The sequence below is a fragment of the Homalodisca vitripennis genome, chromosome 1, assembly GCF_021130785.1.
Source record: "Homalodisca vitripennis isolate AUS2020 chromosome 1, UT_GWSS_2.1, whole genome shotgun sequence".
NCBI classification, from domain to species: domain Eukaryota; kingdom Metazoa; phylum Arthropoda; class Insecta; order Hemiptera; family Cicadellidae; genus Homalodisca; species Homalodisca vitripennis.
Genome location: NC_060207.1, coordinates 195,359,341 through 195,385,143, shown reverse-complemented (window position 1 = coordinate 195,385,143; position 25,803 = coordinate 195,359,341). Strand labels below are relative to the sequence as shown.

General features: G+C 32.9%; 1 protein-coding gene across 3 annotated transcripts in view; it reads left to right on the top strand.

The window, feature by feature from the left end:
• The window catches only part of LOC124353002 (neurofibromin-like), a 52,981-nt gene extending 27,397 nt beyond the window's left edge, over positions 1 to 25,584 (top strand). For 2 of the 3 annotated variants that reach the window (XM_046802785.1, XM_046802783.1), the window contains exons 17-27: positions 5,705 to 5,828; positions 6,106 to 6,239; positions 6,468 to 6,608; positions 7,160 to 7,247; positions 7,354 to 7,524; positions 9,793 to 9,884; positions 11,863 to 11,985; positions 18,979 to 19,184; positions 20,046 to 20,232; positions 21,689 to 21,875; positions 24,455 to 25,584. In XM_046802785.1, coding sequence (XP_046658741.1) covers positions 5,705 to 5,828; positions 6,106 to 6,239; positions 6,468 to 6,608; positions 7,160 to 7,247; positions 7,354 to 7,524; positions 9,793 to 9,884; positions 11,863 to 11,985; positions 18,979 to 19,184; positions 20,046 to 20,232; positions 21,689 to 21,875; positions 24,455 to 24,540 — 1,539 coding nt within the window. In that variant the 3' untranslated portion in view covers positions 24,541 to 25,584. The remainder of the gene's footprint in view (positions 1 to 5,704; positions 5,829 to 6,105; positions 6,240 to 6,467; positions 6,609 to 7,159; positions 7,248 to 7,353; positions 7,525 to 9,792; positions 9,885 to 11,862; positions 11,986 to 18,978; positions 19,185 to 20,045; positions 20,233 to 21,688; positions 21,876 to 24,454) is intronic. The other variant, XM_046802784.1, reaches the window with a different exon arrangement.
• The last annotated feature ends 219 nt before the right edge of the window (positions 25,585 to 25,803 follow it).

Genomic DNA, 25,803 nt, shown 5'->3' with positions numbered 1-25,803 from the left:
TGTGAACAACCACTCTTCAAGGTATCTAGAAAACGTTGTAAATTCAGTAGCATTACTGATGTTAATAGGAATTTTGTTAAATACTTTAGCAGACATGTAAGAATAAAACCGCCTAAATGCTTCACAAAATGGCATAGCCACTTGAACTCGATTTAGCTCTTTTAACCTAACTGAATGTACAGATGAGTTTGTGACACTTTGACCGCTTCTCATGAAAAACAAACGTAAAAACCTTAAATATGTAAAGATGTCTTAAAGGAAATATTTTAAGTTCCTTAAAAAGGGGAAAAGAGTGTTTAAATTTTCGGACTTTAAAAATCTGTCTCACTATAGCTTTTTGAGTAATCGCAACTGGATTAACGGTAGATGCATATGCACCACCCCAACAACTTAACCCATACTGAATTTTACTATAAACAATTGCAAAATAAATTGATCTTAACCCTCCTAGTGATGAATATGTTTATTATGAATGATAGGTGCATTTGGAGTGTTTCGCTGGGAGTTTCTTAAAAATTAATAAAAATTATTAATTTTATTGAAAATACAACACATTATATATCAAAATATTCATAAAAACATAAAGAACTATTTTAAAATAAATAAAACTACTTACCTTTGTACATATCCCTTAAAACTTGTTCAAAAATTAAAAAACAGTTTTTTGAAAAAACAAATTTTTTACCACAAAAACCACATAGTATAAAACTCACTAAACAAAGATTTGAAGATAGCCAATTTTTTCTAAATTTCATGAAGATAAATAATATATACAGTTTTCGCACAATATTTCACTTGAAAAAAACTGTTATGATGGAAATATATACACTATGTACATGGAAGAAACTGTTGCATTCCCTCCGAGGCACTACTACTATCATGCTTTCTCTTCCTCCCTTGATACTTTGGTCTCCAATAATATCCAATTTATGGAAACACTCTCTATGAACACCAGAATTGCATCCTGGACACCAGAATCGTGATCTTCCCCTTTTTTTGTGTGGCCACATACAATACATAGCCGCTCTTGTCTTCCTGGTAAGCGTTGGAGGGAATGGCCTGCACCAGGATCTCCTGCAGGACCAGCAACAGGTTGCTCATCTTTACTGACCAGGCTCTCTACCACCACCACTAGGAAGTTATACCTAGACATAGGCTTGTCAGTGTTTTTGCTGTATAATACATAAGCATTATACAATGCAATGTCGACTAAATTAAAGAAAATTTTCTTCCAGTATTTGTTTGTCTGCCTGTTACATGAGTTATGATAAATGGCCTTATCACTTACATCAACACCTCCCATAAACTGATATATTTGTGGATAAGGAGTGGTTTCTTACCTTCCAGGCCTTTTTTACTTTTCACTACTTTATCTTCAGCATGGCATGCTGTTGTGAGGACCATGACAGGCTTCCGGGAAACAGTTTGACGATAACTTACTAACAACAAAGCTCCTTGTCTAAAGTATATACTTTCTCTGGCACCTAAAACTGCTTGCTTTACAGCTTCTGGCAAATGTTGAGACCTCTTGTTGATTGTTCCAGTGAGAAATATATTCCTTTGTTGTACATTTTTTGCCAGAGGTATTTTAGTATAAAAATTGTCCGTAAACAAATGATAGCCCTTATCAAGTAGATTGCTTTTTTGTAAAACTTCCATAACCACTTTTTCAGTAAATGGAACACCATCCCTATCCCATACAGCCAAATAATCTTTCCCACTATATAATTCAATATGATAAACATAATTTGTCCCACTATCACAAACTTCAAATTTCTTTATTCCAAATTGTTTGTGTTTTTTGTTTCTCATATATTGAATGAAGGGGCACCTATTTTTCATTCCAATCAATGATTCATCAATACAAATTTCCTGGTTTGGTGTGAAAAATTTCTTGAATGAATTATTCAGGTGGTCTATGAATGGTCTAACTTTTTGCCATGGGTCATAGCCTGGTTCGCCTTGAATTTGTTGAGCCGATGTCAAGTGGAAGAAAGAATTTATAAATTGGAATTTATTTACAGAGAAATATTTAGAAAACCATGGTGTGTTTTGGGATTCCCTTTGGTCCCAGAATGTAGTCAAATTTTTTTTACCAATGATTCTCATATTTATTATAAAGGCAAAATACCTTTTCATGTCAACAACGTTCAAGTCAATCCATTTTTTTACCCTGGAGAACCCAGAAGTGTATTGTCACTATTTCTTTTTTCCAAATTATTTTTTGCATACAAGTTTGTTTCCCTGACAAGCCTAATCCAAAAAGAAGCTGTGAAAAATAATGAAACATATTCAATGGGAGGGCTATTTTTGACACGAGGGTTTCTCACTTCAAAATCATTACTGATGTTCTTTTCTGGCTCAGGGTGATAGGCCCTTATCCATGGTTCAATAGGCCCAGGTACCTGTCTTTGTCGAGGTCTACATCTAGGATTACAAGCTCTACTAGTACTAGGCCTATGTACATAATTAGTTTCTTCATCAGAAGATGACGTACCTAGGTCATCAGGATCAGGTTGAAACTCCTCGCCACTGCCAGATGAAAAGTCTTCAAGATTTGAATTATAATCATCGGGAAAATTGTCTGCACTGATATCACTGTCACTTACATCACTCATTTGTTCTTCTAACACATTTCTAATATCTTCTGAACGTAAATCATCCGCCATTTCGAACGTATTACGATCGGAATAAACGAAATAACACCGGTAAACACGCTGACACAACTCATAGGTTAGCGACTGCGAGTAAAACATAAACAACGTCTTAACAAATACCAGCTATTTGTTTATTCTTTTAACAATTCATCTGGAGACAGATCTAGAGGAAAGAGAAGACGTTTCTGTACACAATGTAGTAAATAACGGCCGAAGATAGCCGAGCAGCGACGACGATTTCGAAGGCATGTTTGAACGTCGACGCATCGACGTCTATCATTCATATTAAACGAATGATGAACGTCGCTAGAGCGGTTTCTATCACTAAGAGGGTTAATATAGGTATTGGACAAATATATTTGAGCATATAGAATTTTCTTAACGCAATTATATACATACTTTTTCACAGATTGCACATGATTTTTCCAGTTACAATTTTCATCTAGTACTAAACCTAAGTACTTTATACTTTCAACTTCTCCAATCTCCATACAATTGTTACAAGTTACATAATTATTACTACTTAGACATTTCTTGCATTTAAAATATAATGACCTATTCAACTGGTTCTTATTTTTCAAAGAAGACTGTATAAATTTTGTTTTGGAACTTAGAGCAAGCTATTCATTGTAAACCATAACTTTAATTTACGCAAATCATGCTCCATGTCATTGTAGAGTACCTGATGACTTTTACTGGTATAACAAAAGGCAGTATCATCAGCAAAACAGGTGAGGGTGCCCCTAAAGCTTCCCAAACACAATTTATTAATGTACACAATAAACAAAATTGGTCCCAGAACTGAGCCCTGAGGGACGCCACATGTTATGGGTAAAAGTTCGCTCGTGATTTGTTTGATTGGAACGCACTGACTTCTTTATGATAAATAGCTTTTAAAACAATTAAGAGCAACTCCTCTGACTCCTGCTTCAGATAATCTATTTATGAGTATTTTATGATCCACAGAGTCAAATACCCTTGTGATGTCAATAAAAAGACCAGAAACATGAGATTTAGAATTTAAAGCCTCAAAACACCTGAACAAAAGCATCTTCTGTTGATTTCTTTTCAACAAAACCAAACTGTTTTAAACTTAAAAAATTGTTTGAATTAAAAAACTTCATAAGTCTTGATTTTACAATTTTCTCTATAATTTTTGAAAAATTTGACAAGATTGATATAGGTCTGTAGTTATTTAAATCCGTTTTTACGCCCTTCTTAAATAAAGGAATAACCACTGCTGTCTTTAAACATCGTGGAAACTCCCCAGTTATAAAGCTTAAATTGATCATATGAGTCAATACGGTACAAATATATCTACTTGAAAACTTAATAACATGAGCCGAAACACCATCTACTCCTGGAGACTATTGGTACTTAGTTTTCCAATAATAGACTGAACCTCATTTTCACTAGTAAGAAACATAAAAAAAGAATTCAATGAATTGTTTGTAGGAAAGGTACTCTGATATTCAAGCAAATCAATCCCATCATCCGTATCTAATGTATTCATCAATTTCTTAACTACTCTGATAAAGAACATGTTAAATTCACTTGCCATAAGGCCTGGGTCCTGTATTTCACCATATCCATCCATCTTTTCAATACAAACTAAATTATTCTCCTTATTATTCAAGCCCAAAACACTATTAATAATTACTAGCCATTGTTTTTTCGTATTATTTTTATGTTTAACAAATAAATTGTTGTAGTAGCTGTTTTTTTTGATCTGCCATATCATTTTTCAAACACAAAGAATAATCTGTAAAGGGTTGTATGAGATTTACATTATTAGGATTTCTTGTAACTTTCTTGTATAATTTGTTTCTAAACTGTTGCCTGCAACATAACTCGTATGTCATCCAAGGTTTCAATATTTTAACAGATTTTCGGCGACCACTTACATATTTTATTCATCAATAATACTCCTAAATATCTTTAAAAACTCGTCAAAGGCCTCTGAAACATTGTTTTTTTAATAAACCTGCCAATTTTCTAAACCTAACAAATATTCTAAAATCTTAAAATCTATTTTTATTGTAGGTTTATCATTATCACCCCCACTATTCTGAGTTTTTTGAGCAAACAAATTACATAAAACTACATCATTTTCATTTCTACCAGACTTTAGAACAAAAGACTGAAAATCGATGTTATCTCTTGATCTAAAATAAATATGATCTATACATCGGTTTCCTCTTGAAGGTGAGTTTATAAGTTGATTCAGGCCATTACTACTCATTAAAGTTTGATACTCATCTACAATATTTTACTTCTCTAAAACACACAAATTAATATCCCCGATTACTAAAAGATTTTTTTCTAATGACAAATTCAAAACATCCTTTAATTCATTTAAAAAATCTCTAACATGGTACAAGTGAAGCCTGTAAATCCCTATAACCGTGAGAGACCGGCCAAGGCCAATGTCCACCGTTATCTTGACAGGGTCAGCCGCCATCATATCCACGGAAAACCCATGAGACATAAACAACTCAGACACGAAGACAATAACCCCGCCCGACCGATAAGTCATGTTACATCTTGCAAACTGATTATATCCAACCAACTGATAAGATAACAGTTCCGAATCAGATATCCATATTTCAGTCAGCACAATTATTTCTTGACGTTTATTTAAAGAATCTAAGTAAGTTAAGAAACTATCGAAGTTTTCTTGGAGACTTCTAATATTCTGATGGAAAATGCAAAACGACTGTTTATTATTATAAAAGTTAAACTCTTCAAAAGATTCATTACTCATTGGCTATATTTTTATTGATATGTGTACTTATTGATCTCTCTCATATGAGTGTAGTGTGATTTTTCCTTATGATACTTAAGTAAAGACATTATTAAATTATTGTGTTTTGTCGGATCATCAGTTTGAATCAGTCATCAGAGATGACATCTGACTTGGTGTATAAAAAAAATACAATATGTCGATTGAAATGTAAAAATAATGGTGAATCAGTACTGTGTTTTTTTGGTGTGTAATATTAGTCCAATCTGTTATATAGCTTTTATTCATGACCTTGTTTGTGCAGGCTTGCATGAGGGACATTCCAGACTGTGATTGGCTGCAGACCTGGACCTCGCTATCCAAGTGTATAGCGTTCTGCTTCAACCCAGCCCTCCAGCCCAGAGCACTTATTGTATTTGGATGCATATGTAAGTAAGATTCATTTGTCTTTTGAAACCATTCATTTGAACAATTTCAGCATCGATACAGTTAGACAATATTTTATTAAAAATTTATTTAAGCCTATATTAGAGTGAAAGCTAAGTTATTAATTATGCTTATTAATGATTTAACAATAAAAATGTATTTTTAGCTGTATTTGTTTTTTAATGTTATATCTTTTGTGTATCTTTAGTTTATTTCTTTCCCTTGTAACATTTTTTACCCAGTTACAACAACAAGGTAAAATATTGGTTTACGTTTCAGCCAAAACTATAACTGACCTGGACATAAAGCAGCTGCTGCGTATTCTGGTGAAGGCTCTAGAGAGCTTCAATGACATGATGCAACTGGAGGCCATCATCATGTGTCTAACAAGACTTCAACCTCTTCTGCGTCCAGTAAGTCAGATTCAATCTATGTTATCGTCTTCTGAAAGTTAATAACTCTTTCTGAAGTTTTACAAGAATTGAAATGATATTTTGTAACTCAGTCTGCTCTTTTCTACATTCAGATGTATAGTCATTTATAAATGACTTGTATCGGTATGAAAAGCGAGTCCTGTTTTAGTAGACATTTTAATTTCTGCATCTATCTGATGAATAAAACACTTTGTCATATTGTTTTAGGAATCACCTATCCACAAAGCACTGTTCTGGGTAGGTGTATCAGTGCTGCAACTGGACCAGATGAATTTGTACCACTCAGGGCTGGCCCTTCTCGAGCAGAACTTGCACACTCTTGACTCCCAAGGAATATTTGAGGACAAGGTAGGGCTAATTTACAATCCTGTTTACCCTATACCTACCAAACAATAAATCAATGTATTGTGTATCATTTTGTGTACCTACCTAAATGTAAATCTGCTTCATGGTTATTGTGCAACATGTTAATTCAGTGCTCCAATTTTATAAGGAATATTCCTCATACATACGTTCACTGTTTAATATATTTTATGTTACGTATCTTGAGTATGTTTCATTTAAGCATTTGCAAGGAATGTTTAATATTCAAAAAATTACTATTAAAAAAAAATTAGAAATTTATTACTACATACTTAAAACAGACAAAAATAACAGTTACATTGCACTCTTGTGTACCATAGCTTTCCAATTGATAGAAATTACAACTAACATATACATTTCTGGATCACACTGTCAAAACATTGCTTTAAAATGCAATCACTTTAAATGATAACATAAAGCCACTAGTAGATTATTGCCAATAATAATTTGTTATGTAAAAGTATTTATCAAGAGTAATCTTGTAATTAGAATCAGACAATTCGGTAGCCTGCTGACTGACAATGTGGTTGTTACAGCCTCTGGCCCAAGTGATGATGTCAACCAGGGAACCTTTGGAATGGCACTTCAAGCAACTGGACCATGCCGTCGGTCTCAGTTTCAAAGGTAAATCTTTTCTACGAACGATCCATGTCAATATTTCCCTTATTAGCATTCTTGAGATGTGGGGAATTTCAGTTTAGTCAAACTAACTTTATTTGTGTCTTTGCAGCCAATTTCCATTTTGCTCTTGTGGGCCACTTGCTGAAAGGTTTCCGTCATCCTACGCCAACTACAGTGTCACGTACATCGCGCATTTTGACCTCACTGCTGGCCATTGTCGCTAAGCCCCATAAGCGTGACAAGTTCGAAGTGACACCGGAGAGCGTGGCTTACCTGGCCGGTAAGTGTTACTTCTTCGGCTATGCCATCTCCCATATTACTTGCTAGAAAGTGCCAACAAGTGCATCATTTTGGCAGGAAAGATTCTATGAAATAGTTTTTTGTTGTTAGTTTCCTAACAAAATAAAGATGAATAATAATGATTCAGGAATTTTACGGAAAATGGCACATGCACTACATTAATTTTTATTATAGATTTTAAGTCGTTGAGTTTGTATAGTGAAAGTACGAAACAGATTGCAATTAATATAATTTAAATCCAAAACGAAAGCAAAACCTTTTTCTAATTCACACGCTCAATGTGATTCTATAAAGCTAATTACCTGGTTGGAAGAAAGTACATAATTATAATGTCCCATGTAAAATTTTATTTCTTTTAACTTGTACTACTATCTAATGTATTATTAGACAATAGAGAATAGACAAATTCTTTATTTACAAATTCTTTGAGAATTGTAACTCGTCAAAATGTGTTACAGATCATATAAATACAATTGCGTAGTTTACAAACAATGAATTTACAGGTAAATGTCCAGTTTGGTTGTTAGTTTTGCTCTCTGTTCAGGTATTCTTCTAACGAGTAGAATGGATTTTGCAGCAGCCACAGCTTCACCTCCTTCTTGAATTTTGCCGCACCATGTCCCTTCAGGTCTTCTGGCAGGTGGTTCCACAGTTTTAAACCCATGTAAGAGGGCTTCTCCTCAAATAGAGAAAGTCGATGCCCAGGAAGATGAAAATCTGTCGCTCGTCTTGTGTTGTAATGATGTGTGTTACATCCTCTGGGAAAACCTCTCTCGTGCACACAGGTTACTGCCTCCAGCACGTACAAGGATACAACCGTCAGAATTGAGAGGTTGATAAAAGCTGGTCGACAACTCTCTCTTGGCTGTAAGTCAGCAAGTGTTCTCACTGCTTTTTTCTGTGTTACCAGCACACGTTGGAGATTTCCTGCAGATGAATTACCCCAGACCAGGAGACCATAGCGAAAGTTCGATTCAAATAAAGCAAAGTAGGCTGTTTTTGCATCACTTATTGATTTTATTCTTTTAACAACATACAGTCCAGTACCTAATTTCCTGCACAGGTTGTCAATGTGCGTTGTCCATTTGAGATCTTCATCTATTGTCACTCCCAAGTACTTTGCCTCTGATGCTGCTTGGACGTTAGGCAGGTGCACAGTTTGTTCCTTTTTTGGGCCCAATATGAGTTGCTGGGTTTTAGCTTCATTAACTACCAGGTTATTAATATGGCAGTACTGTACCGCCATGTTCATTGCAGTGAATGACTCTATCTCCAGGTTTTCTGGGGTTTTATCGGCTAAAAGTAGAACGATATCATCTGCATACATCAGAGTTGTAGCAAATTCATCTAAGTACTTAGGTAAATCGTTCGTAAATAGAGTAAAGAGTACAGGACCCAGGACTGAACCTTGGGGGACGCCCCTTAGAACTGGAAGTGGACTGGATCTGATGTGTGCAATTTTATTGTTTTGAGTATGCCGGATTTCAACTACCTGTTCTCTGTTGGTTAGGTAACTCCTGAACCACTCAGCTTCAGTGCCCCGTACTCCCATGGTATTTAGTTTGGTCAGCAGTTGTTCATGGTCAAGGGTGTCAAAGGCTTTGCTTAAATCTAAGAATATTGCTGTTGTTGTATTTTTAGCTTCTATTTGATCTATTACGTATTCAATAAAACTAATTAAAGCTGTCGATGTATTATAACTGTGTTCAATGTGCTGTTGCTAATTTGTTACAGAGAATTATAAATTAGGGATATCCTATGATTAATGTAATGTTAAAGCATATATACTGTTATTTTTATAAAGATTAATATTTTGTTTACAAAATCTTATGTGGCTAATAATTTTTATAATACCACCATATCTTAGAGCCTAAACTTCGAAAAATTAAATGTTAACAGTATTAAATAACAGTGGATAGTAGTTATTATAACTATTCACTTAATAATTTATATCTGTAAGAGACAAATATTATACTACTCTGTAAAACTTGGAAATTATCAGGACTATAATGTATAATGTACTAAAGTCCGTACAGTGCTTGTGTTAATTAAATCTGTGAAGAATGTGGGAATAACTACACATATTGATTAAGTGTGTTTAAAAGGCTTGTATTGATCACTAATCTAATGAACAATGGTTGATGAGAGCCTGAAGTGTATTATTGTGGTGTTAGATTATTTTAAAAAGGTGATTTTTAATTTAGTTTCATGAGTGATTTATAAAATTTAATCCTGATGTTCATTCCAGCGTTAGTGCCAGTATCTGAGGAAGTGAGAAACCGATGTCATGTGAAGCACACTGCTTCTCGCCTGGACATCCACCTCAATCTTCTACCACAGGTTTGTAGAATGGCATAAAATCAAAATTTATATACAACAATTCTACACAATACAATACAGAGGTGACTTATTTGCGTTGTGAAGGAATGTGCTAATAATGCATTGTTCACTGTCATTATAGTTGCATTATCCAAACAATGTAGTGTTCTGGTTGGAGTAAAGATTCTCTCTCCCTGCACATGTTATTCACGCATACTAGTCAGTTCTTATCAGAAAACTAATAACTTGTGAAATTATTTACTCAAATTTTCTCCTCTATGTTTGCTATTTTCTACACCATTTTTCTTAATTTTTAACTTTTGAGCATTGCTAACCGTGCGTTAGAGGGTTTATAACCTGAAGATGGAAACAGATTAAAGTTCCATCGTAATTTAAGGCCACCTATGCCGGTGAGCATCTTGGTTTTAACCCTGCAAGATTGCTAAAGGAAACATTTATTGTTTCTTTCTTTGTAACTAATAATAAACATTACAATATAATTTCAAAACTTTCATACATTTTTCAATACTTGAAGTAATATTATTCAGGTATTATAAATTAAGGATTTATAATATTCAATCAATAACACACAATGATGTTATAAGTGAATGATATAATGTATTGATAAGGTTCTATTACAATATAGACAAAAACTCTTATCTTTATTAGTCGGCTTACAACCTGTATCCAGTCTAGACCATAACCAAAAGTGAGCCACTTTTTAAATTTTAATTGATTATTTACTATTGTCACAATGGTAACTGGTATAATTCATTTTTCAAAGATAAGGCGTCTACTTAGTTTGTTTTAACCCTTAAAGCGCTAATTTAAATTACTGTCAAACGCTAAGACATAAAAAAATATATTTTTGTTTTAATTTCCCAATGCTAATTTTTGTTTCATATTCCTTGGTATTACCTTTATAAGAAAAAAATAATAAACATGTAATATTACATATTTTTGAGAATTTTATACGCACAAAAACATTTGAAATTTTGAACAAACTGCATTGCAGGATAATGAACATAGGAACACTATTTGACAGATTACATTACATTTATACAGGTTATTTATAATAAGTAAATTGTAACTGAAGTTTCTGTATAATTAGTACATAAAAATAAATAAGTTCAGTATAAGATTTTGAAATGTAATAATATGAAATTCAACACAAACTTATTTATACAATAGCCTACAAGGGAAATGAAACAAATATTGTAGTTATAAACCTTAATTATTTAGAATAAATAAACTGGACTAGTATTGTGAAACTTGTATAAAATACAAAACAAATAATAGAAAAAAAATATTACACATAATATACCAAAAATGCGCTCAAACTACGTTGTTCGTAATAACATGATAAAAGTTGGATTAGCCATTATAACAAAAAATTATACTAAATGTTAGTACAAACAAACTAAAACACTATTAGAATAACAACGGACTGATTCAAAACACTTTGTCTAACAATATAACCAACATGCGACCAACACACACGTAGTTAAACGGCTGAATGAAATGAACGCGTCTGTAAGCGTATGCCGCGTCACAGGCCATACAAAAATGGCGGCGATTGCTTTCAACCCGAGTAGATACCGTTACAACGTCCACCAACGGTGACAAAGCCTTTTGTCTAGTCCCGACAGTCGAAAGGAACATCGATCTGTTCTCTTACGGAAGTTTTAACAACTAATTCTTCGCCATTTCGAAAGTAAAGCTTTTGCGTTTGTAGACGTTATACGCGTTTAAAGCATCGGCAGTTCCCCGTCTATAGGCGTTAGCCGCGTTGGAAGGGTTAATCTTATTAATACAAAATTATTTACACAGGTATATTCATACTGAATTCTTAATCAAAAACCACAGAATAAAGTTTTGTACCGAACCATACAATCTTAAAGATTTAATATGCTTAAATCAGGTTTTTAGTGTCAGAAGTGAAAACATATTCTAACAGTACAGTTTCATGGAGATTGAAATAAAATCTGTGTTTTCCCAGGTAACAGCATCGCTCGCAGGCAACAAATGTGAGGCCATGTCATCCAGCCGCAGGCAGAAGTCTTGGGATTTGCTGGACCAATCGGCCATTGCTCAGGCTCGCCAACACAAACAACAAACACAGGTATTCACTTTTACTGTACTAACATTTCTAAGAAATGTTGTTTCTTTTGGTTGGATGGAATTTAGTAAAATTCAATTGTCATTTAGATTCCCCTCATTTTATTGAAGGTTGTACAACACAAGATGTGGTTCATGTCAATACATGTAGCAACAATTCTATGCTGTAGTTATTGGTAGTAGGTTCATGGTATCCTTAAACTTTAAGTTTGGAAAGGACAGAACCTTGGCTGTAGAGTAGGTGTTGATAGTTTTTTTTCTTTGATTAATGAGTGTTGGTGAAATTTTCATGGATCAGTAGAGGATTTTTACCACCAATTTCTTATCACCTAATAGTATGAAGTTAACTAAGCTCTTGACATTGATTGATTTTGGCCTTGAAAAAAATTGTACATTACTCTGTGATTCCATTATTAATAATCATATGCTCGCTGTGCTAGCTTGTTTCCTCAAATTGTTGTCACAGAGTGTTTAGCTCGTTGAGTCACATTAGTGCTCTGTCCCTACATTTTTATTCCTTTAGCTACTGTAAATTTGATGTTCCAGAATGTCAAAAGAAGCTAATTGTGAGTAAACAAATAAATAAATAAGAATTTGATTGTTATTGAGCTTATCTCACCAAAGTAATTATTTTTCTATACAAAATTGTTTTATTAGTTTATCTACACTTCTGTTTATAGCTTTAAAATTATATAATGTTGACTTTTGGTAAATGTAGACAGGAGATACTTTCTCAAATTATTTTAAAAATAGTTTATTAAATCGCAGTTCATTAAAACTTTAAAATTCTAATTGGCATTCAGTAAAGTAATCTTGATCCAATATTCAAAATGGTAGATTTAATCACCAGTTGGTTACATGACCACTTAATACTTGACTCAAAATTTAAAAAATTAATAACACTCAAATTAACTAAAACCTTTCTAAATATAATTCATAATAAATCAACTTATTCTCTCGTGTTAGCGTAACTAAATCTAATTTAATTTAAAACTGTGTTGAAAACATCTTTGTGTCTTGTGTTCAACTTCCTGTTTCAGTTGGCACAGATTTAAAGTTCAAACTTAAATTATACTATATTCCTTAAAAAATTATTTACTCCAATATTTGAAATCTTGATTTGTTACTTTATTCTTACTGTTGAATATTAATTTCCCATTGCAAACTATTTTTAAATAATATTTAAATTGAAAACTACTTGAAAAAATCTTGCTTAAACTGGTAATATCTTGAAATCTTACATTAATAATTTAGTGACACTTATAATCTGTGATATTAAAAGTTATTAAAAATAATACAAATTCCGCAAAATTCCATACAGAACAAAAAAGTGTTTTGGAAGTTTTTAGTATTTGGAAACTAAAAAGTTAATTACAACCAAATAGTATGCCAATGACCTGAAAATGCTGCAAAATTCGTGAGTCAAGGCCTTAAGTACTGCCTCTTCCCTAATCTACATTACCTCATAACTGAAGCTTCTGATTGGTCTTCGACCATCCAGTCAGTATAGTCGACCGTCAAGTTGTATATATTTTCTCCCATAGTTATTTGTTTATTAAATGTATAAAACAATATTTAGAAAACACTAAAATATACATACACACACATAATAGAAAATATAATTCATATACCGAGATTACAAAAAAATCCTTTTTTATCAAAGTAAAATTTATTAAATTTCAGTTTTTGTTGCTTGTGGTCTTATAACACTGCATTCTTTCATTAATCAAAATTTCTCAAATGACCTTAACTGTCTTCATAATAGATTTTAAAAACTACCGTAATTCAATTCAAAAATCAATTATACATTCACTGTATGCATTGTACATGTGCCAGATCTTTTTTAAGATGACGCCAGGTACACAATGGACTTTAGTGTAGTGTGACTTGTGCCCAATAGGATACATGTTGACCATTTCTTCTTAGTGTTTTTATCAGTTATTTGTTAGTTTTTATCAGTTTATTATTGTTTTTATCAATATAGTTTTGTTTGTTTCTAGAGAAGTTAAATCTCATTCATCCTGTCAAACACATTAAAGAAAGTAATTTTTAAAACGCTATTAAACACTCTACGTGCATTTGGTAGTTAAACTATTAATTTTTGTTCGTAACCAAATAATGAAGTATAAGAAAATGTATATCTCAAATGAACAGCATAACATTGAAAACATTGTATGTACAACTTGGAGTACATGTAAAACATGATTAAAATACAGATTAATAATATTTGTTTGAAAAGTAAGAAGCTGATATATTTTCATTGTGTTTTAAAATAGTTTGTTTAAATTTTTTGCAAAATATTAAGGCATATAAAAATTGGAAATTTGTCAGGTATTGTAAACTTGTTAAATTAAGATTCATCATTTGAACTTTTGTAAATCGTTCATTTGAAAGTAGCAATAACCACTAGAAAGCGAAAAACATGAAGTTATGTGCATAATTAACAAGCTTTCAAGTAATTTATGACATTTAGACTTATGTAAACAGCAAGGTTTTTTATGACGCAGATTTTTATTGTTATTTAATAAGCTGCTAGGTTTAATGGATGCAAAAATGAGTATAAGTGTAATGATGAGACACTATTTTCATCAACTTTGTTGAGTGTTTCAAGCTGGTACTGTGTAGTAGTAAACTTATGAATGTTGTTGAGTGTTAGCGTGAGTGGTACTGGTTACTAGGTGGGTCCATATGGGGAGGCTAGTTGTAGTAATAAAGGGTGGCGGAGTTTGGACCTTGCTCCACCTCCTCCCCGCCCCCTGTATCGCACCCAGCGCTCGTCATCCGTCCCCGCCCCCTCGCCCATCGTCTCTCCAACGCCGCAGAGTGCCAAAGTAAGCTGCATGATGGTCTACTCTCTCTCACTCTCTCCTCATCCTACCTCTTCCTGCCCTTCTGGACCACACCCATAGCTTGTCATTGATATCAACCTATTCCTTCGACTCCATCACATGTTCTTCCTGAGCAATGAGCAGTGCTCATCTTCCATCCTTATGTAGTAATAAAGGGTGGCAGAGTTTTCCATGCCTTGTGATTTTATGGACTACCACTATCATGATCCAGTATTCAGTTCCCACCCTCTACCTCAAGTGCAGCTGAGTATCTGATGTGCAATAGACAACAAATTCCTTCCCACCTTGTAGACATTTCCCAGTCCTTTTGTCTCTACAATACCTCTGACTGCCTGAGCTGCATGACCTTTCCCTCTCTTTCTCTCCTACCCCTTTCCTCTCCACTCAACCACACCAAGGGCTTGTCAACGAGGCCGAGAGCTGCATGATGGTCTACTCTCCTGCCCCTCTGCTTTACCTTCTGCACAGCAAGATTCCCTCTCATGGCATGAACATGAAGAATTCATCTTCATATGATGACTGAAACACTGTGGATTCGTTTGCGTTCATTTATTCAGATACGTTTAATTGTTCCCACTGATTTGTTTTGGACTTTATCGAAACGATAAAGAAATCGATTTTAAATTCTATTAATGAGTTGAATAATTTATTCGATTGCTTCCCCTTGGACTTGCATGAGCACATTATACTTAGGATGTTCTTCGTACTTAACACCTTCACTGCTGGTCTATATTCAGTGATCTTGACTAGCAGTACACACAATGCGGCTACCACAGTCAACGTATTAAAAAGTTTGCACATATTTTCAACAAAATAAACTTGGTAAGTGTTTATTGAGCAATGAAATCAAATATACATATATAATTAAAGAAGTAATTTAGTGTTCCTCTTTTTACAAATCTTGTCATAGAAAAATAACAAGCTTCTTATGAAGAATTTGAAGTGAATTTCGAACTATATTCTAACGGCATTATTATCATATTGTACAAAACTTACACTTTAGTTAACTGGATTTAACCCTGGAACTGGCAGCCATTTTTTCCTTATACGGCAGGCCATGTTTTAGTGTTTTTTACCCCCATTAAAGAATACATTTTTAATATAAATCTACAATGTTTTCAGGAGAATGTGGAAATAATTATGGTATAAAATATTATGCATAAACCATAAAAAACAAATGACTACACAAAACATGGTTTTAAATGGTGGGATTGCACCTGGTAAAGAGCGATAATATGATAAATATTAGAATCTGAGATAGCCAATTTACTCTTCATTTTATCTAGTTTCAGAACATATATATAATGGTATCCACATTCTTTTGAAATAAATTTAATGTATTGCAAAAACTACAAATAGTACACAATAGATCAAATTGTTTACCATGGGGTGTGTGGTTATTTCAAAAAAATATAACTCTTACGCTAAATGTTTCCAAAATATACCAAAATTTGGAGAATTATATGCACTACAAAACAATAAATTAATCAATTAATCATTTTGAAGCAGGTGTCTGTCTGTCGTAGTCTTTAGATTAAGTCACAAAAGGTATTTATTTTGCGAGATAGTGTTAATTACTTATAAGCAAGTTTATTATGGATCTTTTTAAATCGATATGTAGTGTTTTTGTTAGTAATTTCATGGTTTTAATATGTGTTATGTTGTATTAGTAAGCCTAGGTCAATCTAGACTGTTGTGCAGTGCAGTGAAAGTGTTTGGGAGCCTCAATATTATGTTTGTTTTCAATTATGTTAGAGAACTTGTTGACCCAGGCTCAGACAACCTAGGCCTTGGCAGTGCCACCTAGGATTTCCTTTATGCTTACTAGAACCCCAAACTAAGCCAATATTTAGAGAATTAATATGCACTACAAAACAATTAATTAATCAATAAGCAATTTCATATTTTTTTTTATTTTTGGAAAGCAGTGTGACATACCTAACTTTGTTTCATGGTTACATTATTTTCAAAAATTAAGTAAATTTTGATATGGAAATATTTCACTGATTATATTCATTTTACAATAAATAAACACTAATTTTGAACTTTTGCTTAAATATTGGCTTAGTTAAAATAAATACCTTTTGTGACTTAATCTAAAGACTAAGACAGACAGACAACTGCTTCAAAATGGATAGATGAAGCTGATTGGTCTGACAAGATTATGACATCACTGTTGCCAAAACAGCAGAAAAAATTTCACCATTGTAATCAGCAATTCTTTCTGTTTGAAATGGTATATACATAGTGTTGACTTATGTATTATATGAACTATCAAAACAGATGGTTGTCAGATTTACATTAAATGTCCATTTTCAGTTCCAGGGTTAAAAGGAAATAAAAAGAAAAACACATTAAAATGTTCTGTTAGAAATGTGCAAGCCTGACTTTTTTACTTTTAAGTTATTTTTCAAGCCAATTAAAAAATCATAGCTTCTTCTAGGTAGTAAAAACTATTGTTACCAAATATTATTAAGATCATTCTAGACTTTAGTTTTATCATATATTGAACTTTATGAAAATATTGTATGATTCATAAATATACAGAAATTTTTTGTTGCAATATTATGAGCAATCATTCAGCTCACGTGTAGACAAAGCAGAATTTTTATTTCATAGTTTTATCTCATATAGAAGAAAAGTTATAAGGGCAAAACCAAACTCCTATATGTTTAATTGTTAGCACCAGGCCTATACAGGACTAAATAACTACAACATCAGTGGGTTGATATATCTCAAAAACTGCTTATAGTTTTTTTTTTCAAGGCCTTAAATTATAATAACCTATACTCACAAAGGTTGAATTCAGAATTAGTTAGTTTTTTCATAATTTTTTACTTTGTTTATTCTTACTGCATTCCTTATTATCTCACTAACAATAAATAGTATTGTTTTGTATTTTCACACATAATTTGCAAGCACACATAATTAGTACATCACACACTATAGTATTCTTGATTTCAGTAAATGCTTACAGATTTGCATTTACTTTCTGAAGCTACTAATTCTGTCATAGTGAGGCAAATTTAACCCATTACAAAAGAACTCAATCCCTTCCAAATGTTTTTACATTTAATCTAGTTATAGTTATAACAGGATTTTAGTTCTTGTGAACAAGAGCAATGTCAAAAACCTAAGCTCTGTTTATACGCCTAATAGTTTCTAAATCTATAATTGTGTATTTTTTTATATGTAATTAAACAGTATCACCTGCTTACCATTATTGTGGACTTATAAAATATATAACACAGTAAATTATTGAAAAACTTTTTCAACAAACAAGGGAATTTTTATAACAGAAACTTGTATTTGTATAACAGATATTTTTGCTTCCTCATAAAAATGTGTAATTTTTAATTTGTTTTTGTAATGCTCAGATCCTTGTTTTCCTTCTATAAACAGCAAGTATTACTATTAATTCATACCATTACTATTGAGTGACATTTTGTCATTTGAAGATTATAATTATCTTCAACTATGATTATTTTGTACTTTTTAAATTTGTATTTTATCCATAGTTTATGTCAATAATGATATTGGCTGTTTATAAATATATTTTAAGTTCCATTTACTACCAAAGTGGTAAAATTTACAAGTATTTAAAACAAAAACAATATTATAACTATGACAAAATTTGGCTGCATAATTAGATTATCTGATTATGATTTTTTATTGGTATATTCAGTTATGTAACAAATGTAACCTTGTTTGCTATCTATTATTGTGTTACCTTTCTTGAATTACTACTCTTTTCAATGATACTGAATGGTTTAAAATATATTATTTTATTTCAGCACAAATGACAAGGAAATACATTTTAAAGTAAGATAAAACTGTATGTGTCGGTGGACATAATTATAGGAATATGCGTAACAATGCACTACATAAAAATAAAATATTACCACAAATATAACAGTATTTTGGTTATTGTCAATATTCAATTGCACTTTTTGGCTTGTGGTAACATTTTAAAAGGAATGGTATATATATTGTTAATGAAATAAAACTTGTTTAAATATTAAGTGTTAAATCATTTATGGTTTTGCTTCCACTGTCCACATCCACATGCTAACTACTGTTATGTGACTAAACACATCATAGACTATGGGCTATAGCTCATAGGTGTTGATGAAGTTCTTGTGTTTCAGAATCGCAGTGCACGAGTGTCAGTATCCAACGAGAACAATGTGCTGCTGGACCCAGACGTGCTGACTGATTTCTCTACACAGGCACTAGTACTCACCGTGTTGGCAACCCTGGTCAAATACACCAGTGATGAGGCAGAGACTCGTATTCTCTACCAGTACCTGGCCGAAGCATCGATCGTTTTTTTTCCCCGAGTCTTCCCTGTTATGTAAGTTCTTACTATATGTAGACCCTCTTCGTGAAAATGGCAAACTGTTCTTTTTATACATTGAAATCTACTTTTTTACCCATCTGTTTCTGCAGTCTAGCTGGTATAACTGAGGCATTATGGATAACAAATGTGGTAGTGGAAAATTATTATTATTTAAAAATATACATTTATATTTATTCATATGGTCCATTTTTATTCTATTTCCAAAGTGTGGGGATTTTATGGTTGTGGGGATTTTAACATATCATACAAGGGGTATCCATTGGTGAGAAATCGCTTTCTTTTCTCCTGCATAAAAAGAAAAGTGCTTCTAAATTAATGTGATACTAGAGATACTTGATGGATCAAAATCAAAGATGATCAATGTTTCAAAAACTTGGGAAAGAGTGATGAGAAAAGCAATATACAGTATTTTATTGAGGAAATAGCTGAGGGTGAATGTCAAGTATCCTTGGATCATATAAAGTTTTGAATCGAGTATGGCTTGGAGTGATTAGGAATAAAGAGGAAAATGAATGAAAGGCATAGTACCTCAACTGAAAAATATTAAATGATGAAGAGATGTAACATTTAAAGAAGACAGTCAAATTTATTTATCGAATTTTACAAATCAATTTATGTCCTTAAGGTGTTTTACTCCCGAATAAAAATTCAGTTTTTATCCAATCAAAGTTAAGTGCCCTATGACATTTTTATGTTTATCTATGCTGTAGCTATTGATTGTTAACCATCGTGTAACGTAAGTGTACAATAAAATACATTACAACATTCCCTGGTTTTTAGCAGTTACATAATCATACTAAAAAGAAAAGTATACCAGACTTTATTAACTCAAATGCTGTTGTTGTCTGTATACAGACACAGCCTGTTGGACGCTCGACTGACCAGTGTGCTGCAGATGTGCCATGACCAGGTGATACTGAGTGCCGTGCAGAACATCATCCAGAACATGATAGCCTGCGAGGACACCAGCCAGCAACAGCTGCACTACCTTCAGTCATGTGGCTTCGGAGGGTTGTGGCGTTTCTCTGGACCGTTCGCTAAGGTCTGTACATTTTTATTGAGCCATTCAGTTCACCTAGCGAGCGTTTGAATGAGCAATTCACCCACTATTACATATTTAACAGATAGCTGCCTAATTACCTTTTATGCTCATGATATTTTTAGATCATTTACTTATTTGGTATATACATTTAGCTGGATAACAAGTTATAGTTTAAAATTTGTTTAAATGTTGCACCAGAAAGACATATACATTATTGTGGCGTTTGTATACAAAGCTGACTGCTGCACTGCGTATGTATAATTATCTAATCGATCATTGTTCGTTACTGTTTATATTTCTTTACAACAGTTGCTTGATTGTCATGAAAACTCTGACAGCCTACTTTATGTCTTAATAATGACATAATTTACTACGAGCCATGTTTCTCTTGAAAGAATGTCGTAATTTGCTCTGCAATGATGTGATTGCTTTCAGGTCCTATATTGTCTATTTGCATTATTCCCATTGCGTTTCTTTTCATTGATGTTCTTGTTTAATAGTTTGTCAATATTGAATAAATTAATATTGTAACTAGCCAATTTGTACATGTTTAAATAAATGCTACGTGTTTGTAGTGTTGTAGTTAATGTTGTTTTATATATGTGTTTTTGAAAAAATTGTCTAAGTACTTGAAGTTGGAAAATTTTGAGTGCTGCACATTCAACAATATTATCTTCATCTTCTTAGACATTTATATAAAGTAAACTATGGATAATCCCAGATTTGACTGACAATGATATTGTGGATAAGTGAATTTTGCGATTGATCCACAAATTGCATAGTCGCTAATTGCATTGAATTTAATGGACTAAATATGGTGAACGGATTTAATTTGTTTAATATCATAGTAGAAGAACATACATGTAGTAATATACAATTTTGAACTTGAATAAGCTAAAAGTACATTATGTATATTTTTTTTTCAGCATAAAACCACCAACTGTTATTTTTTCTTTGTGATAAGCACTTCTTTACCTTCATGTGATTGAATTTCCTTCAAGAACATTTTTTTAGAAAATGGTGCACTGTCTTGTTTTTGAAATAATGCTACTATAGCCTGCAGTTTGTGCAAGCATTAAAACGTTCCCAGTATTTTCATTCTGTTATAAATTATCAACTTTGTTAAACGTTTGTTTTTACTTTTAGTTAACATATTTGTTAGTTAATTTTATTTATTTTGATATTTTAATTAATATTAATATAGTTAAAATTTTCAATTCAACTAAATTTATCATCCAAATTGAAATATGTTATTATTATAATTTTATTGACATTCAATGATAATATGTTCAATCCATGCCCGTAAATTGATATTAAATAATAATTGATTAACCCACTTCAATCGTAGCTGAGTTCTTTCTCTGATACAAATGTGTCCTTCATGGAACTATTTCATAATAATTTTTGAATGGGTGTAGAGTTAAAAATAGACTTGCCAAATAATTGTTTGTTACAGAGCAATGCTACAGCCGAGAGCGCCGAGCTATTTGTCAACTGCCTGGAAGCGATGGTAGAGACTTGTCTACCTGGAGAGGAGGGAGAGATGGAGCTAGTCCAGTATCCCTCCATGTTGTCAGTGTCATCCAACATGAATTTATCATCATCATTATCCAGCCTTACACTCGGCTCTCCTACTGACAAAGGTAGGTTGCTAGTTATCTCTGCTTGCGTTACTGTTGGCATTATATTGTGATTCTCTGTAGTAGCACTTTTAGTTTCTTAAGGATTGGGGAATTTTATTGTTTCAATTTATTTTTTTAGTACAAAGAGATTGAAGAAATAAAGTGAGGTACTTAACATTGATATTTAATATCTCGAATAAAATCATAGAAATCTATTAAGTACATTAAATTCTGCTGTTTTTTATTATTTTTACCACATCATTATGGTAATATTTTTTATCAGAGTTTGAGTACTGTTTTAAAAGTTGTAACCGAATGTGATAAAAACTAGGAAACCTACATTCTTTTTGTACCTACACAGTTGAATTTTTGTATCAATCATTCTGTTCGTTGTTGTCATCACTACAATCCAGGTCATCGGTAGTGATGACATAAAAATTATCTGTACCATCAAATTGAATTTTACCTGAAGAAGAGATCAGATTGCAGATCTCGAAACGTAGTGTTAATGTTTTTTTGTTTCACTGAACAATGGCAAATGTTAAGAAAAATCCTGTTTCCTTCATCATGTATGTCTTATGGTTACATGTTTTGAAGTTATTTCTTTATTGTTGGACTTTTGTAGGCATTATCGTGAATGGTTTCAATATAAAAGTTAAAATAACATAACTCAGACACGTATAAATAACAATCACATTCAAAACACTACATAAAACATGATCCTGCGCGATAATGCATGTAGGAGGCTGTGGCCCGGCAACAACAGGTGGATAAGTAGAGTACTGTTGGCCTACTGTTGGTGGTGGCCTGCATGCATCAGTGTTATCATTCTGATCAGCTGTTCTAACTGGGTGGTTGTCGTTTTCATTGCTGATAGCAGTATTGAAGATATTATTTTATTTGAATTGTAATTTGTTGTATAACACAAATAAAACATTCTGCATATTCCCTGTGACTTATCTGCCAACTGGGGGCAGGTGAAATCTTCCTTATGCAAAAAACAAGTGAGCAGTGAACCATTTCAACTGGAAAATGTCTTTTGTATTGTCATCTGTTTGGTGTGATGGACAATCAATACTGGTGAAGTCAAGGGAAAATGGAATTGCCCGAGCCGAAGAGAGTTCTTTGTAATGTGTAGAGTGAAGTCATTCCGGAAGAGTAGTGATAGATCGTACCATTGATTATATTGAAAGTTACAAAATAATTAGTTTATATTAATTCGATAACTTATTTTGATAAGAGTCCTTAAAAACTATGTGTTGATAACCAAAGTAAGGAAATAACACAGATTTTGTTAACAATGACAATTTTTATAATAGATAAGCACAATAATGAAATATTGTGGTTTATAAATAATTTTTGGGTTGCAGTCCATATTTTCTATGTATGTTTTGATTCATTACTGTACATATGCTGCATTTATACTTGGAAGTCAGCTACTTAGCAATAAACGAACAGACGATAATTCGTTACCTGTTAATTTGTATTTCTTTAAATATATCCTCTATAAAAGTATTTGTATATGTATTTTTGTATCATGAGTTGAGATGGTTTAAATTATTAAAAAAAAATATATATTATAAGCAAATTACAAGGAAGATGGTAGATGGGGTGAGAATCAGTGGAGTTTGAATTTCTCCAAAGGATCTTATGTTAGATCATGTTGGCCGTGTGATAATTTTATTGTGATGGATGTTATTACCATTGTCCTTATTACCTTAGTAGTTGCCATAAGTAGCTTTACTTTGTTGTAATTTATGTTTGTTAATGTTTTTACATTTAGTGTAATTTTTTTATAGTCTTGATGCACAACTTAGGTGTGGTGGTTCTCGACTCTAGCATGTCACAGCACTTTGGTATGAAGTTTTTTACTTCATCTGGTTGGTTTTTTTTTTCATTAGGTTAATTTATCCACCTAACAAAGACATTTCAGAACGGTTTGTTTCTATTTATTTGTATTTCTTCGTAATTATAGCAAATGTTGATAAAAATTGTAGTAAAAGCCTATTGGCTGTTCAAAATTTCCATTTTCAGAAAAATTCATTTTCCACCAATGCTATCTTTATTTTGTCAAATGTGATTCCATCCAATAAAGCTGAGTTTTGATTGGTGTACTAAATTGTATAGCATTTCAGAATAACTGTAGTATGTTTGTCAGAGTATTAGATATACTTCTCTGTTGCCTATTTGTATCCTTGGATTCAATGCCTGATATGACCATTCAAGCCAATACAGTAGTAGCACAATTTACTTATGTTTTTTTGGTTACAAAGAGTGGGTATTATGAATTTATGGATGTCAACTAGTAGAGTTCAATGCAGTTTAATATTAGTGCAAACTGTGGGATTTCTTGTTTTACTATACTGTTTGGCTGTTGAAACCCAATTTTCAGTGTCACTATGGCTACGCAAAGATGATCTAAACACTAACAAGATTCTTCTAGGTTACTGAATGAAGTCACAGAAAATACAATTCTAATACTTTGCCTCTCAGACCTATTATTTTAGGTTGTCAAATTATAAGATCACATTACAGTCAAATTGGTACAGATCAGTGTAAGCACAAAGAGCGACATTGTTTCAGCCATGTTGATGTTTCAGTAGAGCCGCTGCTCGATGTGGAAGGCACCTCCTCGCTGGGCCGCTCCTCCTACACCAAGTCCCGCAAGTCCCCAGCCGTTGAATGAGACTCGCTTTGCCTCCTCAGATCCGGGTCAGACTTCAGCCTCAACTGGCTCTGAGGACTGCAGAACGTGACGCAGGCCGCAGTGTTACCAACAGTGCTCTGCAGCGTCACTGGCCCGACCAATCAGAGGGTGATCGGCCGCGGCCGTCCACGCCCCCTCCGAGGATGTCATAAATCACTTGACTAGCTTGTGTCTACGACATACAGTTGAAAATATTAACCAACTGATTCTATTGGAGTAGTGAACTGTTGGTTTCCAACCATTTAATGAATTAAATGTTCAATGAATTCAGAAGAAAGATATCAAATATTTGTTGGCCAACTAAAAATACTCTTTATAGTGTAACTTTCTAGATCAATACATTATGTTGTCTTTGATCACTCAGTAAGTTAATCTTGACAGAAGAAATAACAGATTTTAAATGTGCACTAACTTTATCACATGTCAAATACTGCAATGAACTATAAACTGTCTAGTCACAATACCAAAGGCTAGGTTAGAGAACACCATTTAATTTAGTTACGAACGTACGCTAATTTGGAACCAATAACGTCAACAACTTGTAGAAGAGGAGTGGCTTTGTACAAATTTTGTGTGGATCCGATAAGTAACTGTTGCCTACTTTACAAGGTCCTAAAGTGGTATATTTTTTATGATAAAAAGATGTGTGATATGGAGAAAATGTATTTTAGCTGAATTTTAAACTTATTTAATTGTATTATCTGTTTATTAGTGCTGTGACAGTTTACATTTTTGTTAAGACCAGTGCTCGATTTCTAGATCTATAAGTGGCGGAACTGTAACCTCAGGGGTATGGAATATTTCCCAGAAAACATCGGTTTTCGGGCCCTTTCCTGGAAAATGTTGAAAATATAAGATTTCAACACAGTGTTTTTATGCATATCTGGGGTGCAGGGAAGGGTTCTTACACAAACTAAAAGTCCTAATTTTTTCAGGGAGAGGTACCGGAATGCCGTTCCGGTGCATTCTGTCTTAAATCAAGCACTGGTTAAAGCCAGAATTAAATAACTAGATTCTTTGATACATATTCACTGTCCTTGGTTTGTTTTAATAATTGCAGGACACTGTAAAACCAAATATTCTTCTAAAATAAAAATATTTAATTAAAAATAACTTGTGTAACAAGGTTCAGACTGTAACACAGGCCGGAATGCTGCCCTCCACCGCTGGTTAGTACGTCACTATCCGTTTGGCCGGCCATATACTCCTCACGTTATAACGCAGCTGATTGATTATAAACGT